Consider the following 25,380-nt stretch of genomic DNA (forward strand, 5'->3'; position numbering starts at 1 on the left):
TGAGATGAGAGAGAAGGAAAGGAGAAAGAAAGGAGGGATTGCTTCTGTCAATCTGCTCGTGGCTCTCTTACAGGAGGGGAACTGATGTTCTGTGTGTGTGTGTGTGTGTGTGTGTGTGTGGTGTGGTGTGTGTGTGTGTGTTGGTGTGTGTGTGTGTGTGGTGTGTGTGTTGGTGTGTGTTGTGTGTGTGGTGTTGTGTGTTGTTGTGTGTGGTGGTGTGTGTGTGGTGTGGTGTGTGTGTGTGTGTGTGTGTGTGGTGTTGTCCTCTAACAGGAAGAGAACTCTGACCTGTTCCACGCAGTTCCATGGTCCTGTGGAACTCTGGGGTTCCTGGTTGCTGCAGAGATAAAGATCGTCCCGGCAAGGTATTGGGTTCGTCTGCAGTATGAGCCAATCAGAGGGCTGGAGAACATCTGCCGTCGTTTCAGTGAGGCGTCTGAGGACAAGAACAACACGTTTGTAGAAGGACTGCAGTACTCACTTGACGAAGCTGTTATCATGACTGGCACTATGACTGACACGGCTGAACCCGACAAGGTGAGAGAGAGAAAGAGAAAAAGAGAGAAATAGAGGAAGAATGAGAAGGTACGTCCAGAAGGACAATAGAGGAGAAGAGTGCTGTAACCCTGCACTGTGTGTGTCTGTGTGTGCTTCAGATCAACAGGATCGGCCTGCACTATAAGCCGTGGTTCTTCAAGCACGTTGAAAGATACCTGACGGAGAACAACACAGCAGTGGAGTACATCCCTCTACGCCACTACTACCACAGACACACACGATCCATCTTCTGGGAGCTCCAGGTACACACACACATACACACACATACACATCAAAATGTAATTTTATTTGTCACATGTGCCGATTACAACAAGTGTAGACCTTACCATGAAGTGCTTACTTACAAGCCCTTAACCAACAGTGCAGTTCAAGAAGTTAAAATATTTACCAAATAAACTAAAGTAAAAAATGTTAAAGTAACACAATAAAATAACAATAATGAGGCCACATACAGGTTGGTACCGGTACCGAATCAGTACGTGGGGGTACAGGTCAGTTGAGGCAATCTGTACATGTAGGTAGGGGTTAAGTGACCATGCATAGACAACAAACAGCGAGTTGCAGCAGCGTACAAAACAAATGGAGGAGGGGGGGTGGTGTCAATGTAAATAGTCTGGTGGCCATTTTATTTTATTGTTCAGCAGTCCCATGACTTGGGGATAGAAGCTGCCAAGGAGCCCCCCGGTCCTAGACTTGGCGCTCCGGGACCGCCTGCCGTGCAGTAGCAGAGAAAACAGTCCTCTTTATAGGCTGTCTCGTCATTGTCGGTTCTCAGGCCTACCACTGTTGTGTCGTCAGTAAACTTAATGATGATGTTGGAATCGTGTTTGGCCATGCAGTCGTGGTTGAACAGGGAGTACAGGAGCGAACTAAGTACACACCCTTGAGGGGCCCCAGTGTTGAGGATCAGCGTGGCCGACGTGTTGTTGCCTACCTTTACCACCTGGGGGCGGCCCGTCAGGAAGTCGAGGATCCAGTTGCAGAGGGAGGTGTTTAGTCCCAGGGTCCTTAGCTTAGTGATGAGCTTCATGGGCACTATGGTGTTGAACGCTGAGCTGTAGTCAATGAACAGCATTCTCTTTTGTCTAGGTGGGAAAGGGCAGTGTGGAGTGCGATTGAGATTGCGTCATCTGTTGGGGCGGTATGCGAACTGGAGTGGGTCTAGGGTATCCAGGAGGATGCTGTTGATGTGAGCCATGACCATCCTTTCAAAGAACTTCATAGCTACCGACAGGAATGCTACGGGCGGTAATCATTTAGGCAGGTTGCTTTCGCTTCCTTGGGCACAGGGACTATGGTGGTCTGCTTGAAACATGTAGGTATTACAGACTCAGTCAGGGAGAGGTTAAAAATGTCAATGAAGACACTTGCCAGTTGGTCCGCGCATGTTTTTAGTACACGTCCTGGTAATCCGTCTGGACCCGCGGCTTTGTGAATGTTGACCTGTTTTAAAGGTCTTGCTCACATCGGCTACCAAGCGCGTTATCACACAGTCATCCAGAACAGCTGGTGCTCTCGTGCATGCTTCAGTGTTGCTTGCCTCAAAGCGAGCATAAAAGTAATTTAGCTCGTCTGGTAGGCTCGTGTCACTGGGCAGCTCGCTTCTGGGTTTCCCTTTGTAGTCCGTAATAGTTTTCAAGCCCTGCCACATCCGACGAGCGTCAGAGCCGGTGTAGTAGGATTCAATCTTCATCCTGTATTGACACTTTGCTTGTTTGATGGTTCGTCTGAGGGCATAGCAGGATTTCTTATAAGCGTCCGGATTAGTGTCCCGCTCCTTCAAAGTGGCAGCTCTAGCCTTTAGCTCGATGCGGATGTTGCCTGTAATCCATGGCTTCTGGTTGGGATATGTACTTACGGTCACTATGGAGATGACATCGTCAGTGCACTTATTGATGAAGCCGATGACCACTTCCGTATTGAGCGATTCACTGGTACTTTAGTTTTAGCTTGTAAGCAGGAATCAGGATGATAGAATTATGGTCAGATTTGCCAAATGGAGGGCGGGGGAGAGCTTTGTATGCATCTCTGTGTGTGGAGTAAAGGTGGTCTGTAGTTTTTTTCTCCCTCTGGTTGCACGAGACAAAAATTTGGTAAAACGGATTTAATTTTGCCTGCATTAAAGTCCCTGGCCACTAGGAGCGCTGCTTCTGGATAAGCATTTTCTTGTTTGCTGATGGCCTTACAGAGTTGGTTGAGATCGGTCTTAGTGCCAGCATTGGTCTCTGGTGGTGAATAGACGGCTACAAATAATATAGATGAGATCTCTCTTGGTAGATAGTGTGGTCTACAGCTTATCGTAATGTACTCTAGCTCAGGTGAGCAATACCTCAAGACTTCTTTAATATTAGACATCACGCACCAGCTGTTATTGACAAATAGACACACACCACCACCCCTTGTCTTACCAGACGTAGCTTCTCTGTTCTGCCAGTGCATGGAAAATCCCGCCAGCTCTATATTATCCGTGTCGTCGTTCAGCCACAACTCTGTGAAACATAAGGTATTACAGTTCTTAATGTCCCGTTGGTAGGATTATCGTAATCATAGGTGATCAATTTTATTTTCCAATGATTGCATGTTAGCCAGAAGAGCGGATAGCAGTGGGAGTTTACTCGCTCGCCTACGGATTATCAGAAGGCAGCCCGATCTGCGCCCCCATTTCTTCATGCAAATGACAGGGATTTGGGCCTGTTCGCGGGAAAGCAGTATATCCTTCTCGTCGGACGCGTTGAAGGAAAAAGCTTCTTACAATTCATGGTGAGTAATCGCAGTTCTGATGTCCAGAAGTTATGTTCGGTCATAAGAGACGGTAGCAGAAACATTATGTACAAAATAAGTTACAAAATAAGTTACAAACAATGCAAAAAAAAATACTAAAATAGCACAGTTGGTTTGGAGCATGTAAATCGTCAGCCATCATCTTCGGCGCCATCTTATTCTGGTACATTTGTCATATATACACATACACACACACACACACACAACACACACACCACACACACACACACACACACACACACACACACAAACACACACACACACACACACACACACAACACACACACACACACACACACCACACACACACACACACAGTGCATTAGACAGATGATACAAAGTGACCCTTTTATCCTGCAGATTTCAGCATGTCATCATCTCCTCCCCAGCACATAACTCTGCATTAGTCTCCCTAATGTACACAGACACACACGCTGCCATTAGGAAGCCATGTGTGGTTTGCTGGTAATTGTTCCTTTCATAACCTTAAATTATGTTCGAAATTTTGCTGAGTTTTTTTCTGACAGACGGATGATGTTGTTGATGGGGAGGAAGGGCGGAGGTGGGGTAGCGGGTAGCCCCCCCCCCCCCCCGTTATATATGAGACATAGACCAGGGTTGTGTTCTGTGGACATATAATAGCAAACTTTCTGAAATAGAAAACTAAAATGTGTTTCACTCCATTTCAAAACTGTTTTTCCCTACTGGACACAACTGTGGAGCTGGAAAGCTGATTGCTGTAAACATGAATGTGTGTTTTTGTCTCCAGGACATCATCCCGTTTGGTAACCACCCAGTGTTCCGGTGGTTGTTTGGGTGGATGGTTCCTCCTAAGATCTCTRTGTTGAAGCTGACCCAGGGAGAGACCATCAGACAACTGTATGAGCAGCACCATGTTGTCCAGGACATGCTGGTCCCAATGAAACACATCCAGACCGCTATCGCACGCTTCCACCAGGACATCCATGTAAGACACACACACACACACAAACTAGTACATTTCACATAAGACACATAGCTACATTGCATGCTTCCTCAACGTAACATACCCTAATACATTATACACACAAGTGTGACTGAGTTGGTATATCTCATTTTAGGGGTGTGAATGAGTTGGAACAGTATATCTAATTTCAAGGGAGTGACTGAGTTGGTATATCTCGTTTAAGGGTGTAACTGTCTCATTGTAGGGGTGTAACTAAGTTGGTATGTCCCTCCCTGCAGGTGTACCCTTTGTGGTTGTGTCCGTTTGTGCTCCCCCTGGGCCGGGGGATGGTTCATCCTAAAGGTGAGGAGGCAGAGCTGTATGTGGACATTGGAGCGTACGGAGAACCCAAGGTTAAACACTTCCAGGCTAAAGCCTCATGTAGACAGCTGGAGCAGTTTGTCAGAGAGGTGCATGGGTGAGTTTCTGTACACACACACAAACCCTTATGCACCCCAACAGCTGTATGCTGAGGGTCTATATGGAATGATGGGAATAAGGCTCCGATTGTGCTGAAGTGTGTGTGTGTAGGTTCCAGATGCTGTATGCTGATGTTTACATGGAGCGTAGTGAGTTCTGGGAAATGTTTGACGGGACGTTGTATCACCGTCTGAGAAAGGAGCTGGGCTGTCAGGACGCTTTCCCTGAGGTATACGACAAGATCTGCAAAGCTGCACGACACTGACCTCTGACCACTAACCCCTGATCCTTTAACATCTGCCATCCCACTAGTAATACGATGAAGATTAGAGCCTTTAAGGAGTGTTCTCAGCCTGTTTGTATTGTGCACCGGGGCCTCCCACTCCTCTTTCTATTCTGGTTAGAGCCAGTTTGTGCTGTTCTGTGAAGGGAGTAGTACACAGCGTTGTGCGAGATCTTCAGTTTCTTGGCAATTTCTCGCATGGAATAGCCTTCATTTCTCAGAACAAGAATAGACTGACGAGTTTCAGAAGAAAGTTCTTTGTTTCTGGCCATTTTGAGCCTGTGATCGAACCCACAAATGCTCAACTAGTCTAAAGAAGGCCAGTTTTATTGCTTCTTTAAATCAGCAAAACAGTTTTCAGCTGTGCTAACATAATTGCAAAAGGGTTTTCTAATGATCAATTAGCCTTTTAAAATGATAAACTTGGATTAGCTAACACAACATGCCATTGGAACACAGTGATGGTTGCTGATAATGGGCCTCTGTACGCCCATGTAGATATTCCATTAAAAATCAGCCATTTCCAGCTACAATAGTCATTTACAACATTAACYAWGTCTACACTGTATTTCTGTTATTTTAATGGACAAAATATTTAGCTTTTTTTATTTTTAAACAAGGACATTTCTAAGTGACCCCAAACTTTTGAACGGTAGTATACAACTTCTGACCCCTAACCCCAACACCTGCCTGTTCTGACCTCTAAGCCCCTAACATGTTTTGACCCCCAACCCTAACCTGGTTATTTCTACTGCCTGGCAGAGAGAAAGGAGATCACTGCTATTGTCCACAAATGTTTTTGTTGGTGTATGATGATAATAAAGTTTGTTTTGTCAACAGCAAATCTCTACTACTTTCTACCAAACATCTCATGTTGATCAATTTTGATTTTAATATAGTTGAAAAACTAAATTTGAAATCTTGATGGGTTGTAAAACATGTATCCGGAGTCTTTGTTCCATGCTGCTTCGATGTGTGTGTGTCTAAGCTTATTTCATCAAAGTGTTTCTTCCGGGCGGCACCAGGAAACTCAGTCTGTCCACCGGAACATTTATCGCACGCAACCTCTCCCTGAAACACACAGTGCAATACACACACACCACAAACCACACAAACACACACACACACACACACACACACACACACACACACACACACACACACACCACACACACACACACACACACACACACACACACCACACACACACAACACTCAATGTATACTGATAGAAAATGGGATATTTCTTTAATTTCAGGTGAGGTATCACTGTATGTGCATGTGTGTGTGTCTTACTGTGTGTGTTTGTCTCTGTCTGGTTTGTGAAGATATCTCTGTGTCCGGGAACTGAAGGAGGAGGTGTAGCCATTGTCAGTCTTACTCCGCCCCTTTTCTGCAATGTCATAACGACCAGGACCAACCATGCTCTGATTGGAAGAGAGAATGTTAGAGTTCAGGGGACAGGGTTAGAGGTCAGAGTTAGAGGTGAAGGTTAGGCTTAACTCACATAATTTCCGTTCTGCAATCTCTCTGTCCTACGGCTGGCACGGGGGGCAGAGGAGAGGAAGGGGGGATGGGTGTGACTCTCTGGACGGGACTGTGGAGAGACGACTTCATACCACCCTGGCCCTGGGAACGTCTGAAGGGAGAGGGATAGAAAGGCAGAATAGAGGGAGAAGAGAAGGATATAATATTTTTTCTTTCACCTTTTGGGGCAGGGGTTGGATGTTAAAGGTTAGCTAGAACGGTTGGAGTGCATTGGGGCAAGGTTAGGGGTCAGAGGTTAGGGTACTCACAGCAGGTCGAGGGCATTGGGACGGGGTGCTGTGGTAGATTCTCTCTGTTGGAACAACTGGGTACTGATCCAACATTCCAAACACACCGTGGTTCCGCTTTTCACGACGACACAACTCCTCTCCAAAGCCCCCACACCCACTAGGGTACTCCCCTGGAGTTAGATTTACACACTTCTACACATGTACACACACACACAATAAGTTGATGTTGGTCCCTCGCAGTTTTATGTGTTCTGAGGTGTGTGTGATGTAAGAGTGTGTTACCGGGGTAGCGAAGTATCCAGCGGTGATGGGTTTGTCTCGTGGTCCAGTGAAGAGGTCATATGCACCTCTCCTGCTGCTGCCGCTGGCCAACAACGCCTCTGTGCTGCTCTTTAGAGTATAGGTACAGGGACTCAGCCCACAGTCCTACACAGACACACACACAGTTAGTTGTAGTATAGCGAGTTTTATAAACTGGTTCAAGCCCTGAATGTTGATTGGTTGACAGCCATGGTATATCAGACCATTTAACACGGGCATAACAAAACATTTATTTTTAATGCTCTAATTATGTTGGTAGCCAGTTTATAATAGCAATAAGGCACCTTGGGGGTTTGTGGTATATGGCCAATATACCACGACTAAGGGCTGTATCCAGGCGCTCTGCATTGTGTCGTGCCTAAGACCATCACTTAGCCGTGGTATATAGGCCATATACCACACCCCCTCGTGCCTTATTGCGTAAGTAAATGATACCTTGTTGTTTTCAGTTATAGTGTTGTGTGTGTGTTTGTCATACCGTACTGTTGCCTTCTGGGAAGCGTTGCAGCGAGGAGCTGAGGTGCATGCTGGGAGCCCCATTTGACCCTGACCTCTTCTCCTCCAGCGCTGCCCATGGAACACCCCCAATACCATAGCAACCAGGGCCTGGCGTCCAGCTCTGTACACACAGTTTAAGAAGGGGTTGGGGTGTAAGGCACTTTGAGTATCATGGAGAAAGATTGATCTTAGTCGTTTGTAGCCAGTTTACACCTGCTATTAACATGGTGTTAACATGTGACCTACCAACAGTATGCTGAGTATAACATATTGTGTCCTCCTGCCCTCTAGTGGTGCACTGTGGTACCTCTGTGTGTGTATGTTGTGGTACCTGTGCGTTTCTGAACCGCTCTTCCCTGCTGTCACACACTCCTCTCACACTGCCTGGTTTCTTCTGCAGCTCCTCTATAAAGTCTGCTACTCTGTAGGTTCCTGGACCCACTTTAGTTTTCTATGGGACAGACAGAGAGACAGAGGTTAGGGGTCAGGTGTGTGTGTGCACATGTGCGTGCATGTGTGTGTGACCCACCAGGAAGCGTTTGTTTTCCCAGGCCTCCCTGTAGAGGAGGTGAGGTATGGCTGCCAACCTGGCAGTCTCCTGGGCCCTCTGCCACCCCGGCCCTTTGGCCCGCTCTGCCACCGACCGTTCACTGAAGTCCCCACGGCCTGCAGCATCATACGACCCCGGGCCCAGCCGCCGCTCCTGACATAAACAACARATATATCCTTATATGTTTGTTATGATTTTGAAGCATAGAGAGGAAGTTTGAGAGAGAGAGTTATTTCACTTTTGTTTAATATTTAATTCACTTGCTTTGGCAATGTAAACATATGTTTCCCATGGGGGGGAGAGAGGTTGGGAGTTACAAGTCATACCAGGTCATTGGTCATATTTTTGCAGTAGGGGATCTCGGTGTAGGTCCCTACTCTCTTATTGGCTGGATGGACCGCTGACACATCAAACCTGCACACGCACATTACAGTAAGACATCAGGCCGGCAGTGCTACGGATAACAACATCCATATTGTTTTCTTATTAATCTCCATGATTCGCCACTTCCTTTTGGCGCTTGTTTAATGTCTTACCTCGATGTCTGTGTTCCAAACGGGGCTCCTTTGAACTTTTTTTCAGCCATTGTTTATTTTAGTCTCCCCTGACACAAGAACTGAGATCTGTGTTTTTGACAGAGACGTAGCTATGGCAACAGTGACGTATACGAATATCCCATAATGTATTGTTGATAGTATCTCCTAGCAACGTGAATTCTATCTTTATTCTCTTTTTATACAGCAGCACTTTGGCAGGCAGTGTTGGGATCTCCAGTTTGCTGCCAAATTGGGCTACTTTCAAAACGATGTCGCGGGTCAAACTGTATTGATCGCGGGTTGCGGGTTTTTGGGCTACTTCTAAATTGCACCGCGGCCGCCATGGCATTTTTCTTTAAAATATTTCACTGTTACCTGCTGCTGCTTACTATCAGGTAGTAAGGCAGCCTGTTGCTGAGTGTGTGAGTGGTGGGGAGGGGGCGGAAGGGTGTGTGTATGTTGAGACTGAGCGCCGCAGCAGGCAGGAGTCACATGAGCAGCACGCACGCATTTAAACTTTTTACCAGTTGTAGGTAGGCTATTTGGATTGTCATTATGGAGATACATATGCCCAACCCTTTTTCCATAAAACATATTAACGCGCTATGAACTGATGCGCATCAAGAAATAAGGCGACAATGCACAGAAAAAAACGACTTTAGGCGCTCTACAGTGCATTAGATAAAGTCGTTCGGAGATGGTTTAAACTGCATTCTTTTGTCGACTTTTCTTATGGAAAACCACATCAAGTAAAGGGTTTTACGTATGCTCCGTTCTTTGGTCTCGAGTGCTGCGCGATTGGAAATTTTAAATGGAAGATTTGAAACTCACTTGCATGCTTCTGACATGGGGAAAAGTACACAATGAAACTGACATTGAATGTGGAGTGATACTCCACATACCACTGGAGTCGTTGCAAATCCATTGTGCCACTTGTGTAGCCTACCTGAGCTGGCAAACTGATTTAATAAATAGTCTATAACTTCAGTTTATTGTTGTTGTAGCCTTATGTTATTTAAAACAACAACAAAAACACTGGCTATTGACAAGCATAGGCCTATTCAGTTCATATCCATATTATTAATATACGATTTAGTGATTGAAATTAAGACCCCATCCTCAGTAGCCTCTTCCAACAGGCTATGGGGCAACAGAAGCACTTCTTACCTCGAAATCGCCTCGCTATTCATGTTATATACATTAGTCTGTCAATATGAACGAAGCAAGCTGCTAAATCGTTCATCTTACATCTTGCCTAAGCGAATGTAGGTTTTCAGGGGCTATAGGCTACCTGCAATTAGCATAACTAAACCAAATGTAATTACAATCATAAACTCTGATTTTAGTAGGCCTAGCCTATGCCTATTGAAATGACAAGTCAATATCACTAATAGGCCATTTATAACGGTTTGTAGTCTTAACATCTGGCACATAATAACGGCACAATCACCAGAAAATTGTTTTAACATTATTTTGAAGTTCGTCTAAGTGCTTCTTGCACAGAGATTTCGAGATGATCTGTCCAACTTTCATCCCTCACTCTCCTGTTCGATTTATCTATAGTTATGCACATGCGCATAAGGGATTTATTTACAATCATAGCAGTCAAACTAGTTAAATCAACATCCATTGATGGAACATGATCTGGCGACATATTGAAATTCCTTTATTAGTCACGGTTAGCTCGCAATAATTAGACCTATTATTTTTATGGAAAACCAAATTTAGCTTCTTACGCCGTTACAAATGACTTTGATATTCCTTCATACTTTGCTCGATAACGTTATGGAAAAAGGGTCCATTGGCTTTATGTGCAACTCGTCTTGTTGCAGCAAAAACAATGTGGGCTCGTTTTTAGGGTTTGTGGACGGGTTTTGAGTAGTCATGGGAGAGAAGTCTTCGCTATACCTGGCAACCCTGGCAGGGCGGTTCCGGACGTGCTCTTCCGAATGTGCAGTTTCGGACATGCGATATCAGCTTCTTGACATCATCATCATGATGCTGGAGATAATAAACAGGAAAATAGACTACAGAGAACTCTCGTCTTACAAAGTTGAATAACAGTAAATGATATATCAACCCCACGGAAAATCCCTAGTTAGTTGCAGTAGGAGTGCGTGAGTCAAATCACTGGGGAAGACAAGCAAGAATAAAAAGCCATATTACAGCCAATGGGTTGTGATAATGGTGTTGTTTGCTCTATAACCTGTTAGTTCATATGGCTTGCGACCATGTTATATAGGCCTAAGGCCGATACAATAAGAAGACGCTGGCAGAATAATTCACACATTTGTTTCTTCACAAAACCGGAGAGCAACCTCTGTTGGGTGAAGTGCACAAAGCGTATTGCATGTAACAAACAGTTACATGACTTACAGCATGGTCAGGTAAGTTAATGTTCCTGACATTTTCAGACCACTAAACAACTATTGATTTAAAACCATGGAGAGTTACCGCAAGTCACAAAGAAAACAGGAGCTGCCTCCACTATTCCAGCACCATTTCAACTTCAACATTTCAACATCATCAAATCACCTCTGCTTAGTCTAATACAGTGACAACTAAAATATACTAAAAACAATTTAGGCCAATCAACTTAAGCTAAATATGATGTGGCTGTCCATGGTTCTGATTTGTGTGTTTGTGCGTGCGTGTTAGTGCAAGTAGAAAAACATGTTGACTCACCCTATTTGTCGAGAAATGCCAATGCCATCCTCATATCTTTCATTTTGACAAAATGGTCTATCACTCTGTCATAAAGTTCAAGCTTTTATTTTATGTTGACCTGCTACCTGGCTAAAATGCTTGTTTGCTAGCCTAACTTCATTTCATGGTCATCGTTAGCTAGTTAACATTAGCCTTCTACATCTAGCTACATATTGAACTTCCATACTCTCCAACTAGGGGCACAATGTATGAATTTATGGTTGGATCAGAATCGCCTTTATAGTCATTGGCCAGTACGGAGAATTAACCAAAACCACAAGTACAAATCCCTATCTCCATGGTTATTTAGAGAAGGAACCATTTTAGCTAGKTAGCAACCGGAGGACAACAACACAACGAGATGCAACAATTCAAGTTGTTTCTGTCAATGAAGTATGCTCTCAATGCAATGTGATTAACACTTTTTTTTTGGTGTGCCAAGACCATTCATAGTTGAGCTCACTCAGTTTAGCTCAATGCTGATTGGCTTTTATTATTTATTTTTTATCAAGGGAGGCCAAATGCTTGCTGGCTTCCCTTGCATTCAATGCTACTGGTGGCAACAATGTCATTCTCTTTTAGACCAGACAGCATCAGATAGATTGCCAACAGAGACAGAGGGGTGCTGAATGAAAATTATGAGACACAGAGAGATGAAAGATACATTATTTCATGTTTTTTGGGGAAGTCTGGCTTTATCAGGAATCAAGGTAAGACCCAAGTGCAGACTGTGTGACGTAACAATTATTATTTTAACAGCAGGGGCAGGCAAACAACAGGACGGCAGGTAGGCAGGGGTCGATAATCCAGAGTAGAGGCCAAGGAACAGGACGGCAGGTAGGCTCAGGTCAGGCAGAGGTCGGTAATCCAGAGTAGAGGCCAAGGAACAGGACGGCAGGTAGGCTCAGGTCAGGCAGAGGTCGGTAATCCAGAGGTGGAGCAAAGGTACAGGACGGCAGGTAGGCTCAGGTCAGGCAGAGGTCGGTAATCCAGAGGTGGAGCAAAGGTACAGGACGGCAGGCAGGGTCAGGTCAGGCAGAGGTCAGGCGGGCGGGTACAGGGTCAGGACAGGCAAGGGTCAAAAACCAGGAGGACGAGAAAAGAGAAACTGGAACAAGCAGGAGCTGAGACACAAAACGCTGGTAGGCTTGAACAAACAAGACGAACTGGCAACAGAAAGACAGAAAACACAGGTAGAAATACACAGGGGATAATGGGGAAGATGGGCAACATCTGGAGGGGGGGTGGAGACAAGCACAAGGACAGGTGAAACAGATCAGGGCATGACAGGCTTCCCTTGGCATCCACAAATATATGCCACTGGTTAGTTGAGCATGCATAGGCTACAGACTTAATATACCCAGTGGCTACAGACTTATATAACCCCAGTGGTACAGACTTAATATACCCCAGTGGCTACAGACTTAATATACCCCAGTGGCTACAGACTTAATATACCCCAGTGGCTACAGACTTAATATACCCCAGTGGCTACAGAGCATGAAGTCTATTCTACAATTGTTCTGCAGGGACTCCTCAACTTCAAACTGCAAAATGCACATCAACCCTAGTTTTATGTTCAAGAGAGGAGTTTAACCAGCAATATATCTTTCAATAAAATTATTTCAGTATAATTTCTGATCGGTGTTTCCTGTATGGCGAAATACCCTAGCATTTTATGAGAGCAAAGATCATTTACTGATAATGCGTTATTGTATGTCTTGTATTCATGAGCTAACAAGGAAGCTTCACTCTGAGTCTGTATTACATTTCATATGCTTCTGCATGTTCTTCTTCCTAAATAGATTTGCAATCAGCTAATTTGTTGTTAATAGCCAGCAATCAGCTGGAAGAGTAGAGCTGCCCTCCACAGGCAGACCAAGTGTAATGTGGGAACCCATGTTTCTCATGAACAATCAATGATTCAATTTGAACCTAAGATGTGCTTGACAAAAACCTTCACTGGTGAAAAGTTAACCACATTATAGGTAATGTATCCAGGGCAGTGTGAATGGTTAATCATGACAGTTTCCCTGAATTGTAAAAGTGTAATGTTACATTAGGTCTACCTTCATCTTTGTTATGTTACCTTAGTACTGTAGAAGCTGATGTGACACTGATGTGTCCCCCAAATGGCACCCTATTCCCTATAGGGCTCTGGTCAAAAGTAGACCACTATGTATGGAATAGAATGCCATTTGGGACAGAATCACTGATACTCGTAATAAAGGTATTATTAACTGTAAACACCCAGAAGAGAAGTGTCAGCTATCTTCCTTGACCTCCGTGTGACCCGTGGTGGAGCATAAGTCTGAAGGTGTCAGCTCTCCAGGTTGGGAAAAGTACTAAAGATATGTTCAGAGGTGCTGGATGTACTGTATTATCAATTATTGTCAATTACATTATTTTGTCTGGCCAAATACCCCTTAGGCTCTACCCTTGTTGAGGGATCTGAATTTGATCACTCGGTTGTCGCTGAGAATTTTCCTGTGCCGCATGATTTACATAAATTCACTGAAAACCTGCAATAACACACGGTTATATTAACAGTATTGCACTTTTCAWGTAGCCTCATTTTGGCCAGCTAATAGCCTAACTACTGATCAAGCAACATTACATCAGCTGAAAAGTGTGACTGGATTAAACGTTAAAATCCTGTTGCTGCATGATTATTGTGCTGCAACAATACTGGTCATTTTAAGATCCCATCTGTACAGTAAAGCAGGCCCACTGGGTAAACAAAAGAAGACTGGGCCTGTGTGTTTATCTTCCCGAGGTCTGCCTCCCTCTCACATTATCAAACCTCTTCCAATTCTCTGAGGCTTGGACAAATAGTGCTGACACTGCTGCGCACGCACTGCTGTTCTCACAAACATGCTGCTCTTTGGGCAGGCCATCTGTACTGTTGGTGACAACTGTTATAGGGCTGTTACATTTTTAAAGGTGGGCAGGGAGGGTTTTAGCTAGCAGCTGTGTGTGTCATAGTTCAACCAATAAACCCTGGTAGTGGCCACCCCAAGGTCTGTTTGATTCCATTGTTGGCCTGCTCCTTCAACTTTAATGTCTGACCACTGGGACTTTGACTGAGCCAGCAGCACAGCAGACTCTTTCTTAGTTCTGTTCTTATCCTCAGGAGGGGATGTTGGTGTGGATCCTGTTTCTGCTCTGCCAGGTGGTGGCACCTGCTCTGGCACAAGACCTCTGCCAGCGCGGTGAGTGACTCAGAGTAGCTAGGTTTATAAGACGCTCACATCCTCATAGTTGGAATTACTTGGTGTTTGTTTTCTTTTCTTTAGTTTGTAAGTATTGCAATTTGTACAATACCAGTTTATTGCTTCCCTGAATGTTTGTTTCAGCTAATATTCCAATATTTTAATGTAGGGAGAAAGAAAGTTTAATATGTCAGCTGATCAGAGTCTTGAGGAAGAAGGTACTGGTTGTGAGTGTTTACATGACTTCAAATGGTCTACACAGGATGTTGTTATCTTGTCTGCATTAAATTTGGCTAGTTTAACAGCAGCGAGTGCCTGAGTGGGCAGAGGGCGAACACGCAGTAAATATTAAAATACTTTATGGTTTGTGGTACAGATAGTGTCCTTCATACTGTCCTGATAAAGAACTGTGAGACTAGATGAGCAGGGTGTCCTATTCACGGTTTGTTTCGTTGGTGTCCTGTTTTTTGTTATTGTACTGTTTGTTTCATTGGTGTCCTGTTTTTTTGTTATTATACAGTTTGTATAAACTGATGTGACTCAAGTCAACATCTTCGTGACTTATTAGACTAGACTATTGTATGCTAATGTTTCATGATGTCTAAAACATTGAGCATACAATATTTGAGGTAGGGGAGAGAGATAAAAAAAAACTGTTATTCTCTCTGTAGATGCTCCAAATGGCTACAAAGTGCGCATCAGCCTCAAAACTGCTCTGGGAGAGGATGCTGTGAGTACTATGCTTAACAAAAGATACAGCAGATTATTAAATTATTTTCAGAAATGTTCTCTGAAATCAGTGATATGCTATAAAATACAGAAGGGGGTCCTATCGATCAAGAGCTTTGAAATGCTATTCATTTATTATTTTCAACACAGAAAAATGTGTTTGAATATTGTGATTGGTGATGAGATTATACTTTTTTTGTCTGCAGTATGAATGGAATCAGAGTGAAATGTTCTTTTTCCGAGCTACTATGGCCTTTGCCATGAGGAGGCACTTCCAAATGGAAACATACAAGTAAGAATATCTACAGTGCCCGAAAAATGTCTGACACATTATTTAATCAGTCGCTGTTTGAACTCAATACAAAGCACATGCTACAGTACATCAGCATGTAGTACATTATAAATTGGGTTGTTTGAGCCCTGAATGCTGATTGGCTGACAGCCGTGGTATATCAGACCGTATACCACGGGTATGACAAAACTTTTATTTTTACTGCTCTAATTAAGTTGGTGAGCAGTTTATAATAGTAATAAAGGTTTATTTCCAGCCTTCCTGTGAGCATGTTTTATGACTTCTGTTTAAGTCAATAAAATAGTCTTCCTGGTGTGTTGTGTAATGCTGTCAACATGGCATTTCTGGCATTATGATGTTTGTGGGACTTTTCCAGTGTCGACAACATTATCCTGTGTGTTCAGACTTCGAGGGTGTCCTTCTGGTTTGTGGTGACATCACCAGACAACGCCACCATGCTTATTCCTAAGGCAGATGTGGAGAAAGCTGTGAGGTAATGCTCTGGTCTACTTTAAAAGAAAATGTACTGGTCTACACCTGTAGATAAACTAAAGTAAGAAAATGAACATAAGCATCCACCTGAATACCTGATAAAACAGAAAATAGATATGCTTACAATGTGAAACACAAGGCAAGCGGTATTTAGACAGATTCAAGTACAGTTTGAGATAACAGACCTGTAAAAGAAGAGATGTACTATCTGGACCTAAATTAACCCCTTCTATAACCAACAGGATGTCAAGGCATCGCATCAACAATGCCTTCCTCCTGTCAGATAGGACCCTGGAGTTTCTGGGCATCCACCCTACACTAGCAGCGCCAGTCAACCCTGACACCCCTCCCTGGCTCATCGTGTTTGGAGTGGTCATCGGTGCTGTGTGTGCTGGAATCATTGCCCTGCTCGTATCCTCTCTGCTTCAAAAGAGACGGTGAGTCTACCCTTTGACAATACTTCAGTCTTTCTGTTCATAATGAAATGTTTGGTTATTTAACTGGTGTTGATGGTTCATCTTGATCTAGGAAAGAGAAAGGGATGACAGAGGATGGGCAGGATGAAGAGGACATGCAGGTGAAAGGAGTGGAGAATGGCATCAACCTGGATGGCACCTACAATAGAGGATTCACAGATGATGATCGCTTTACAAAGCTGTAAGGGCTTTTCCGGTACAATGCTGCCAAGTAAGCACTCCAAAGACACTTTTATGCTCTGTGTCTACAGTTTCAAACTGCAGCGGGTATGAGATTTGGTAAAACAGACTCTAGCCACTAGTTAAATAAATAAGTGAAAAGAACAGTAAGACATTTCCCACTGGGCACAGACGTCAGTTCAACTAATGTGAATTTAATGTGAAAACAAAAAATGTCACCATGACATTGGATTTAGGTTACAAGTTTGGTGAAAAAAAATACAAAATTCCCTTATGTTGATGACTTTTTGTAAATCCAATCAGTTTTCCACATTGATTTAACTTCATCACATTGAATTTTTGTGGAAATMATGTGGAAACAACGTTGATTCAAGCAGTTTTTGCCCAGTGGGTTCAATCCAATTGTAACTGTATAAAAAGGTGTAATGCATATTTGTTTATACTCAATGAATGAATACACATTATCTCAGTGGTAGTTTATAAATCATGCACAAGATTACAGGTTGGGTTTCCTTTTTACTTTATTTTTGTGGTAGGCTATATGGCGAATATCACTTTTCAGTTACAGTTGAAGTCGGAAGTTTACATACACCTCAGCCAAAAACATTTAAACTCTGTTTTTCACAATTCCTGACATTTAATCCTAGTAAAAATTCCCTTTCTTAGGTCAGTTTGGATCACCACTTTATTTTAAGAATGTGAAATGTCAGAATTATAGTAGAGAGAATTATTTATTTCAGCTTTTATTTCTTTCATCACATTCCCAGTGGGTCAGAAGTTTACATACACTCAATTAGTATTTGGTAGCATTGCCTTTAAATAGTTTAACTTGGGTCAAARGATTCGGGTGGCCTTCCACAAGCTTCCCACAGTAAGGTGGGTGAATTTTGGCCCATTTCTCTTGACAGAGCTGGTGTAACTGAGTCAGGTTTGTAGGCCTCCTTCCTCGCACACACTTTTTCAGTTCTGCCCACCAATATTCTATAGGATTGAGGTCAGTGCTTTGTGATGGACATTCCAATACCTTGACTTTGTTGTCCTGAAGCCATTTTGCCACAACTTTGGAAGTATGCTTGGGGTCATTATCTATTTGGAAGACCCATTTGCGACCAAGCTTTAACTTCCTGACTGATGTCTTGAGATGTTGCTTCAATATGTCCACATAATTTTCCTACCTCATGATGCCATCTATTTTGTGAAGTGCACTAGACCCTCCTGCAGGAAAGCACCCCCACAACATGATGCTGCCAACCCTGTGCTTCACGGTTGGGATGGTGTTCTTTGGCTTGCAAGTCTCCCCCTTTTTCCTCCAAACATAACGATGGTCATTATGGCCAAACAGTTATATTGTTGTTTCATCAGACCAGAGGACATTTCTCCAAAAAGTATGATCTTTGTCCCCATGTGCATTTGCAAACTGTAGTCTGGCTTTGTTATGGTGGTTTTGGAGCAGTGGCTTCTTCCTTGCTGAGCGGCCTTTCAGGTTTTGTCGATAAAGGACTCGTTTTTACTGTGGATATAGATACTTTGTACCTGTTTCATCCATCATCTTCACAGGGTCCCTTGCTGTTGTTTTGGGATTGATTTGCACTTTTCGCACCAAAGTACATTCATCTCTAGGGGACAGAACGCGTCTGCTTCCTGAGCAGTATGACTGCTGCGTGGTCCAATGGTGTTTCTACTGGGGCGGCAGGTAGCCTAGTGGTTAGAGCATTGGACTAGTAACCGAAATGGTTGCAAGATCAAATCCCCGAACTGACAATGTAAAAATCTGTTGTTCTGCCCCTTAACAAGGCAGTTAACCCACTGTTCCTAGGCTGTCATTGAAATAAGAATTTGTTCTTATCTGGCTTGCCTAGGTAAAATAAATACTTGCYTACTATTGTTTGTACAGATGAACGTGGTACCTTCAGGRGTTTGGAAATTTCTCCCAAGGATGAACCAGATGTTTGGAGGTCTACAATGTTTTTTCTGAGGTCTTGGCTGATTTCTTATGATTTTCCAATAATGTCAAGCAAAGAGGCACTGAGTTTGAAGGCAGGTCTTGAAATACATCCACAGGTACACCTGTGACTCAAATTATGTCAATTAGCCTATCAGAAGCTTCTAAAGCCATGACATCATTTTATGGAATTTTCCAAGCTGTTTAAAGGCACAGTCAACTTAGTGCATGTAAACTTCTGAACCACTGGAATTCTGATACAGTGAATAATAAGTGAAATAATCTGTCTGTAAACAATTGTTGAAAAAATAACTTGTGTCYTGCACAAAGTAGATGTCCTAACCAACTTGCCAAAACTATAGTTTGTTAACAAGAAATTTGTGGAGTGGTTGAAAAACACATMAATGACTCCAACCTAAGTGTATGTAAACTTCCAACTTCAACTGTACAGTATGTGTTAAGCATTTCTGCAAACCAAGTAGGTGACAATGGTCTACAATTTTAATATTGTCAAAACTGTGAAATTATAGAAAGAATCCATAAGCATGTTCATTTAGAGATCATGAATGCTTCTTCTGAGTGATCGCAGATCTGAAAATAATCTAAATGTAGCAACAGTTCAATAAATGTATTTGAGAGGGAGGAAAACCCCATGATAATTGATTTAACTAAGAAATGCATGTAGTTAAGTGTTAAACGCCTATTAATGTTTTTTACTGCTTGTTTTGCACAATGTGAAACACTGGAGAAGAACACGTGAACAGATTGGTTTAAACTTTAAACAGGTTTTATAGTGGATCTTCTTGTAGTTTGACATAATGGCCATTTTGATATTACTGTAGATTGTTAAATTATTGAAAAATATACAAATTGTGTGAATCAGAGGATATGCAAACCATCTGTGATTTAGATGTCTCCCTCTTTCCTATAGTGGAACCTCTGGTCTGTTGAGATTAAAGCCAATTAAACTTTATTAAGGACTTGAGCTTCCAATTGGCTCATTTATCCCCCTCTGTTACTATTCCCCAGGTCGATGCTGTAAATGAGAATGAGTTCAGTCAATTTACCTGGGGGGAAAAAAGTGTTACCTCTATTCAGCTACAGCATACGACGAAAGATTATGGACATATGATGCAACACACATTCAGTCAATGCCTGCAATTACACATGCATAAGGGATAGATGTGGGGTCAGCTTAACAATGATTAAAATGTTACACCCTGTCCCAACCCAGTTCCTCAGTAATATTTAAATGGCTAAATGGGCGCATACCTGGTTGACCGGGGTGCCGGCGGTGGAAGTCGGCGATGAGGGCTGGGTACAGGATGTCTCTAGCGGGGACCCAGCACCTCTCCTCCGGGCCATAACCCTCCCTGTCAACCAGGTACTGGAAACCCCTTCCCCATGGTCGAACACTCAGGAGACGTCTCACTGTGTACGCCAGATGACCATCGATGACACGGGGAGGATGGGTGGGCCAGGAAACAGAAGACAATGGGCTGTGAGGAACAGGTTTAACACAGGGCACATGAAAGATGGGTTGTATATGAAGGGTACGGGGCAGCAGAAGACAAACAGCATTGTTGAGATGGGAAACAGGCCAATAAACTGGGGGGAGAGTTTGTGGGATTCCACCCGGAGGGGCAGATCTCGGGTGGATAGCCATACCTTCTGCCCGAGTGTAACGGCTTTCTTCTTCCTCCTCTGATGAGGAGTAGTAGGAAGGATCGGAGGACCAAAATGCAGCGTGGTATGTATCCATAATGTCTTTTAATNATGAGGAGTAGTAGGAAGGATCGGAGGACCAAAATGCAGCGTGGTATGTATCCATAATGTCTTTTAATGAGAATGAATACGACAAAATACAAAACTAACAAAGTGAAACAAAATGAAAACCGAAACAGTCCCGAATGGTGAAAACACTGAAACGGAAAATAACCACCCACGAAACCCAGGTGGAAAAAGGCTACCTAAGTATGATTCTCAATCAGAGACAACTAACGACACCTGCCTCTGATTGAGAATCATACCTGGGCAAGCGAAAAAACCAACATAGAAAAACGAACATAGATAACCCACCCAACTCACGCCCTGACCACACTAAAACAAAGAAATAACAAAAGAACTAGGGTCAGAACGTGACACCGAGACGATACCGGAGAGCCGGGCAATCCGATGGCGATCCGCTTGTCGTCGATACCTGGCAGTGGTCTTGAGGGCCGACCGGGTTCTCCTCCAGGTACGACGACAGCAGCGGGGCTGATACCCCAGGGAACATTCAAAGGGCAATAGGCCCGTGGCAGAGCAGGGAATGGTGTTACAAAATTCAAAAGGCACTCGCACATCTGAGCAATCTTATTTGCAGGTGCATGGCAACAATTGAACAAGATGAAGGAAAGAGGAAACTGCACACTGCTATTGATAGTATCACTGATCTTTAATAAGCTTACGTATCGGCCTCACGGCCTTCGTCAGAGCTTTTGTGATTTAAAAAAAATGTGCACCCTTATGTAGACCTAGCCCCACCCACATCCGTTCCACACATCGAAGGGGGTTGGAGGCAAAGGAAAAACAAATAAGTGCTACCAAATATAACAATATGCATTTCATAAATATTACAAAAGTGTATAAATAAGATGTATGAAACACGTCTGTAAAACCACAATGAGGACATAGSAAGTTTTCATTAGTCATTGGGTACATCGTACGAAAAACAGAGTAATCTTAAATAGGCACATAATTCACAACATAACATACATAGGCATTTCATCATTAAGTCCTTTAGCAAATAATGTCTGGAGGGTGAAAATCCAAAAACATTCTCTTTTACTCAGAGTATTATTAATATCATCTCCCCTGTCTGATATCTTAACTTTATCTATGCCACAAAATCTAAAAGGTAGAAAAGTTTTCCGTTGCGGAGAACGTCATTCACCAGACCCTGAAACACAGCAGGGGCGTTGGTGAGACCAAAGGGCATGACCAGATATTCGTAGTGGCCGCTGGCCGTGTTGAAGGCGGTCTTCCCCTCTCGTATCCGCACCAGGTGGTAGGCATTATGTAGATCCAGCTTGGAGAACACAGTGGCCCCTTCGGAGTTGTCAGGTCCCGACAGCAATTACAGACGCCCCCGGGGTGGCGTGGTGCTAAGGGGAAGGTCAATCCCGCAGTCACAGAGGCGGTGCGGCGGAAGGGAAGTGGCCCGGGACTTGCTGAACACCTCCCGGAGATCCTGGTACTCCGCGGGAATGGCGGAGAGATCCGGAACCACCTCCGAGGACCCAGGAAAATGTCCTGGGGAAGGTTGCACCGACTTCAGACAATGGGCGTGGCAGAACGGACTCCAGCCCATGATAACACCCGTAGACCAGTTGATGAGTGAGCTGTGTCACTGGAGCCAGGAGAATCCCAAAACCACGGGGATCTGGGGGGACTTGTTGAGCAGGAACTGAATGATCTTGCTGTGATTCCCTGACACCCGTAGGTTGATGGGTGTGGTGTTATGGGTGACCCGACCTATAGAGTACCCATCCAACGCTCTAACATCCACGGGAATGGAGAGGCGCTGTTCAGCTCGGAAGCAAGTGTCGCGTCCAAAAAGCTCTCATCGGCCCCAGAGTCAATGAAGACCCGAAGAGATTTGGACTGGTTTCCCCACAGCAGAATGACATGAAAAGGGGTGCGAGTAAGGGAAGCAGAAAAMTTCCTCATATGGCCCACAAGAGTACTCGCTCCTACAAGTGAGCCTTGTCTTTTACTAGGCATGAGGYCACAAAATGACCAGAAGTRCCGCAATACAGACAGTTCCTTGTGCTGATCCGGTGTTGCCATTCCGCTGGCGACAGCCCAGCCCTGCCTAGTTGCATGGGCTCGGGAAACAGTGCCTCGGCCCTCCGCTGTAATTCTCGAGGAAGGTCAGGATATCTCGGCCACGGGACCGGCGGGGATTTCCGGGATGACTGAGGCGAGGTGGAACCCCTGGACGTGGGAGTGAAATCGAATTTCCTCTCCATCTGTCATTCCCGCAATCGCCCATCGATGAGGATGGTCAAAGCAATGAGGGAGTCAAAATCTGTGGGTAACTCCCGAGCCGCAAGCTCGTCCTTAACCTCCTCCGAGACGCAGTGCAGGAACATGTCGAACAGAGCTTCCGGGTTCCACGCACTCTCCGCTGCCAACGTACGGAAATCCACCGCATAGTTGGCCACAGTGTGGGCGTACTGCCGAAGCTGGATTAGCTTCCAGGCAGCTTCTCTCCCGGAGAACGGGGCATCAAAGACCTTCCTCACCTCTCCCACGAACCCCTCCAGGCTCGTGCATACGGCCGGCTGCTGTTCCAATAAGGTAGTAGCCCAGGTGAGAGCCCTCCCAAACATCAGCGTGATGAGGTAGGCTATTTTGGAGCGGATCCGAGAGGAAGGAGGAGGGCTGAAGCTCGAAAATGGGGGCACTTAGCTAAAAACACCCGACAGGTGATTGGCTCTCCATCCATCACCTATTTTTTGCCTTACCTCTCTAACCTTACTACATTTGCACACACTGTACATAGATTTTTCTATTGTGTTTTTAACTGCATGTTTGTTTATCCCATGTGTAACTCTGTTGTTGTTTTTGTCGCACTGCTTTGCTTTATCTTGGCCAGGTCGCAGCTGTAAATGAGAACTTGTTCTCAACTGGCCTACCTGGTTAAAATATATATATATATATAGGCTGATATATATATATAGGCTGAGTGTATTGTTTATATATATATATATATTTTAAATCAGGTATGACGGTAAGACCCAAATGCTAGATTTTTTAAAATCAAATGTAGCATCAGCAACTAAAGCAGCTGGCAACAAACTAAATTGTGGCACTCAAGTGCTTTTGATCCTTCTCCAGAAAGGACATGTTACAAAGGGAAAGCTTCTGTGAGTCATTTGTTTGAGAACATTCTGTTCACTGGCTGAATTCTTTTCTACCCACATCATAGCCATTTCTTATCCTAGACACAAGGGGGAGGTTTTAGCCATGTGGTCAGAACATGGTTGAATGGCTATTGAACTTTAGGACATACAGTTGTTTTAGCTACGTGTAATATGAGCCAAGGTCGATTAGATTGTCCTTTGTATTAGTAGCTACTCTTCCTTGGGTCCAGCCAAATTAAGGCAGTTATACAATTGTAAAAACATTACAATTTACAATTGGCTCATTCATCCCCCTCCTTTCCCCTGTAACTATTCCCCAGGTCGTTGCTGTAAATTAGAACGTGTTCTCAGTCAACTTACCTGGTAAAATAACAGATAAATAAAAAATTATACTTTCTTTTTTTTAAACAATACATTTCACAACACATTAAGTGTGTGCCACTACTCTACAACAAAAAATCAATGTGTATGTGTGTGTATAGTGCTTATATAATCATGTGGGTTTGCAGTCTTATTGTGGCTATTTATTTGATCGAGAAGGGGATAACTTCCAAAGCATGTATTGTAGGCCCACGGAGACCATTGACAGACTGAAGTATGACCTCTGCTGGTTGATAAGTGTATACCGAAGATGGTTTAGCTAAAGTGTGGGAAGATCTCAATTGAATACTCCTCTCTCCTTGTCTCCTCAAAACCCATTAGATTCCCTTAGATTACACAGACCCCAAAATAATTTGACAACAAATACAATCTTGATAAACTTCCATATAAACTCCCACATCTATTACGTGAAATACCACAGTGTGCCATCACAAAAAAGGGCAACCAGTGGAGCACAAACACCAATGTAAATACAACCTGTATTTATCTGTTTATATATTTTCCCCTTTTGTACTTCAATTATTTGCTCATTGTTAAAACCAATAATATAACATTTGACATGTCTATTCTTTTAAAAATGTTGTGAGTGTATTGTTTACTGTTAATTTCTGATAGTTTATTTCCCTTGTTAATTTCCCTTTTGTTTATTTTCTATTTCACTTGCTTTGGCAATGTAAACATTTTTCCCATGCCAATAAAACCATTTGAATTTAATTGAAAGACAGAGGTCCCTTCCCTCTGACCTTCTCCTCCAATGGGTTCTGAAAAGAAGAGAGGAAGCTTCATATCCGTTGCCAAACCCACTGGCTCCAGGTCATCTATAAAAGTCGTTGCTAGGTAAAGCCCCACCTTATCTTAGCTCACTGGTCACCATAGCAGCACCCACCCACAGCATGCGCTCCAGCAGGTATATTTCACTGGTCACCCCCAAAGCCAATTCCTCCTTCGGCTGCCTTTCCTTCCAGTTCTCTGCTGCCAATGACTGGAACGAACTGCAAAAATCACTGAAGCTGGAGACTCATATCTCCCTCACTAGCTTTAAGCACCAGCTGTCAGAGCAGCTCACAGATCACTGCACCTGTACAAACCATTCTGTAAATAGCCCATCCAACTACCTCATCACCATATTGTTATTTATTGTATTTATTTAGCTCCTTTGCACCCCAGTACCGCTACTTGCATACTCATCTTCTGCACATCTATCATCCCAGTGTTTAATTTGCCATACTGTAATAATTTCGCCACTATGGCCTATGTATTGCCTCACCCCCCTTATCCTACCTCATTTGCACACCCTGTATATAGATAGACTTTCTCTATTGTATTTATTGGCTGTATGTTTGTTTATTT

At 43.7% G+C, this 25,380-nt stretch overlaps 3 protein-coding genes across 4 annotated transcripts; 2 read left to right on the forward strand and 1 right to left on the reverse strand.

Annotated features, from left to right (window-relative positions):
* Positions 1–270: 270 nt before the first annotated feature.
* On the forward strand, positions 271–5,015 carry LOC111975975 (delta(24)-sterol reductase). Its single transcript, XM_024004644.2, has 5 exons — positions 271–537; positions 657–800; positions 4,109–4,306; positions 4,564–4,742; positions 4,856–5,015. The coding sequence occupies exons 1-5, from the start codon at positions 499–501 to the stop codon at positions 5,007–5,009; spliced, it is 714 nt and encodes a 237-aa protein (XP_023860412.2). The 5' UTR covers positions 271–498; the 3' UTR covers positions 5,010–5,015.
* A 325-nt stretch (positions 5,016–5,340) lies between these two features.
* LOC111975996 (ciliary microtubule-associated protein 2-like) lies at positions 5,341–8,796 on the reverse strand. Its single transcript, XM_024004690.2, has 10 exons — positions 8,711–8,796; positions 8,501–8,588; positions 8,154–8,327; positions 7,956–8,075; positions 7,605–7,745; positions 7,088–7,231; positions 6,824–6,997; positions 6,535–6,666; positions 6,324–6,454; positions 5,341–6,098 (listed from the first exon to the last, which is right to left on the reverse strand). Exons 1-10 carry the CDS (start codon positions 8,758–8,760, stop codon positions 6,017–6,019), a joined length of 1,236 nt encoding a protein of 411 aa, XP_023860458.1. The 5' UTR covers positions 8,761–8,796; the 3' UTR covers positions 5,341–6,016.
* Positions 8,797–10,700: 1,904 nt separating this feature from the next.
* On the forward strand, positions 10,701–19,719 carry LOC111975432 (collectrin-like). Of its 2 annotated transcripts, none has more exons than XM_024003709.2 (7): positions 10,701–11,097; positions 14,550–14,628; positions 15,300–15,358; positions 15,564–15,649; positions 16,026–16,142; positions 16,384–16,578; positions 16,670–19,719. In XM_024003709.2, the coding sequence occupies exons 1-7, from the start codon at positions 10,942–10,944 to the stop codon at positions 16,800–16,802; spliced, it is 825 nt and encodes a 274-aa protein (XP_023859477.1). In that variant the 5' UTR covers positions 10,701–10,941; the 3' UTR covers positions 16,803–19,719. The 2 variants fall into 2 exon arrangements, with proteins under 2 accessions (XP_023859477.1, XP_023859478.1); XM_024003710.2 differs by lacking the exon at positions 10,701–11,097 and adding an exon at positions 14,332–14,436.
* Positions 19,720–25,380: the final 5,661 nt, after the last annotated feature.

The sequence above is a fragment of the Salvelinus sp. IW2-2015 genome, linkage group LG16 (assembly GCF_002910315.2).
Source record: "Salvelinus sp. IW2-2015 linkage group LG16, ASM291031v2, whole genome shotgun sequence".
Classification (NCBI taxonomy): Eukaryota; Metazoa; Chordata; class Actinopteri; order Salmoniformes; family Salmonidae; genus Salvelinus; species Salvelinus sp. IW2-2015.

Coding starts and splice junctions, on each gene's coding strand:
- LOC111975996 (XM_024004690.2), bottom strand. CDS start 8,760: ATGGCTGAAAAAAAGTTCAAAGGAGCCCCGTTTGGAACACAGACATCG. Junction 7,746..7,955: donor AGCGGTTCAGAAACGCACAG/GTACCACAACAT, acceptor CTGTGTGTACAG/AGCTGGACGCCAGGCCCTGG. Junction 6,099..6,323: donor GACAGAGACAAACACACACA/GTAAGACACACA, acceptor TGTGTGTTTCAG/GGAGAGGTTGCGTGCGATAA.
- LOC111975432 (XM_024003709.2), top strand. CDS start 10,942: ATGTTATATAGGCCTAAGGCCGATACAATAAGAAGACGCTGGCAGAAT. Junction 15,359..15,563: donor CTGCTCTGGGAGAGGATGCT/GTGAGTACTATG, acceptor TTTTGTCTGCAG/TATGAATGGAATCAGAGTGA. Junction 16,579..16,669: donor TCTCTGCTTCAAAAGAGACG/GTGAGTCTACCC, acceptor ATCTTGATCTAG/GAAAGAGAAAGGGATGACAG.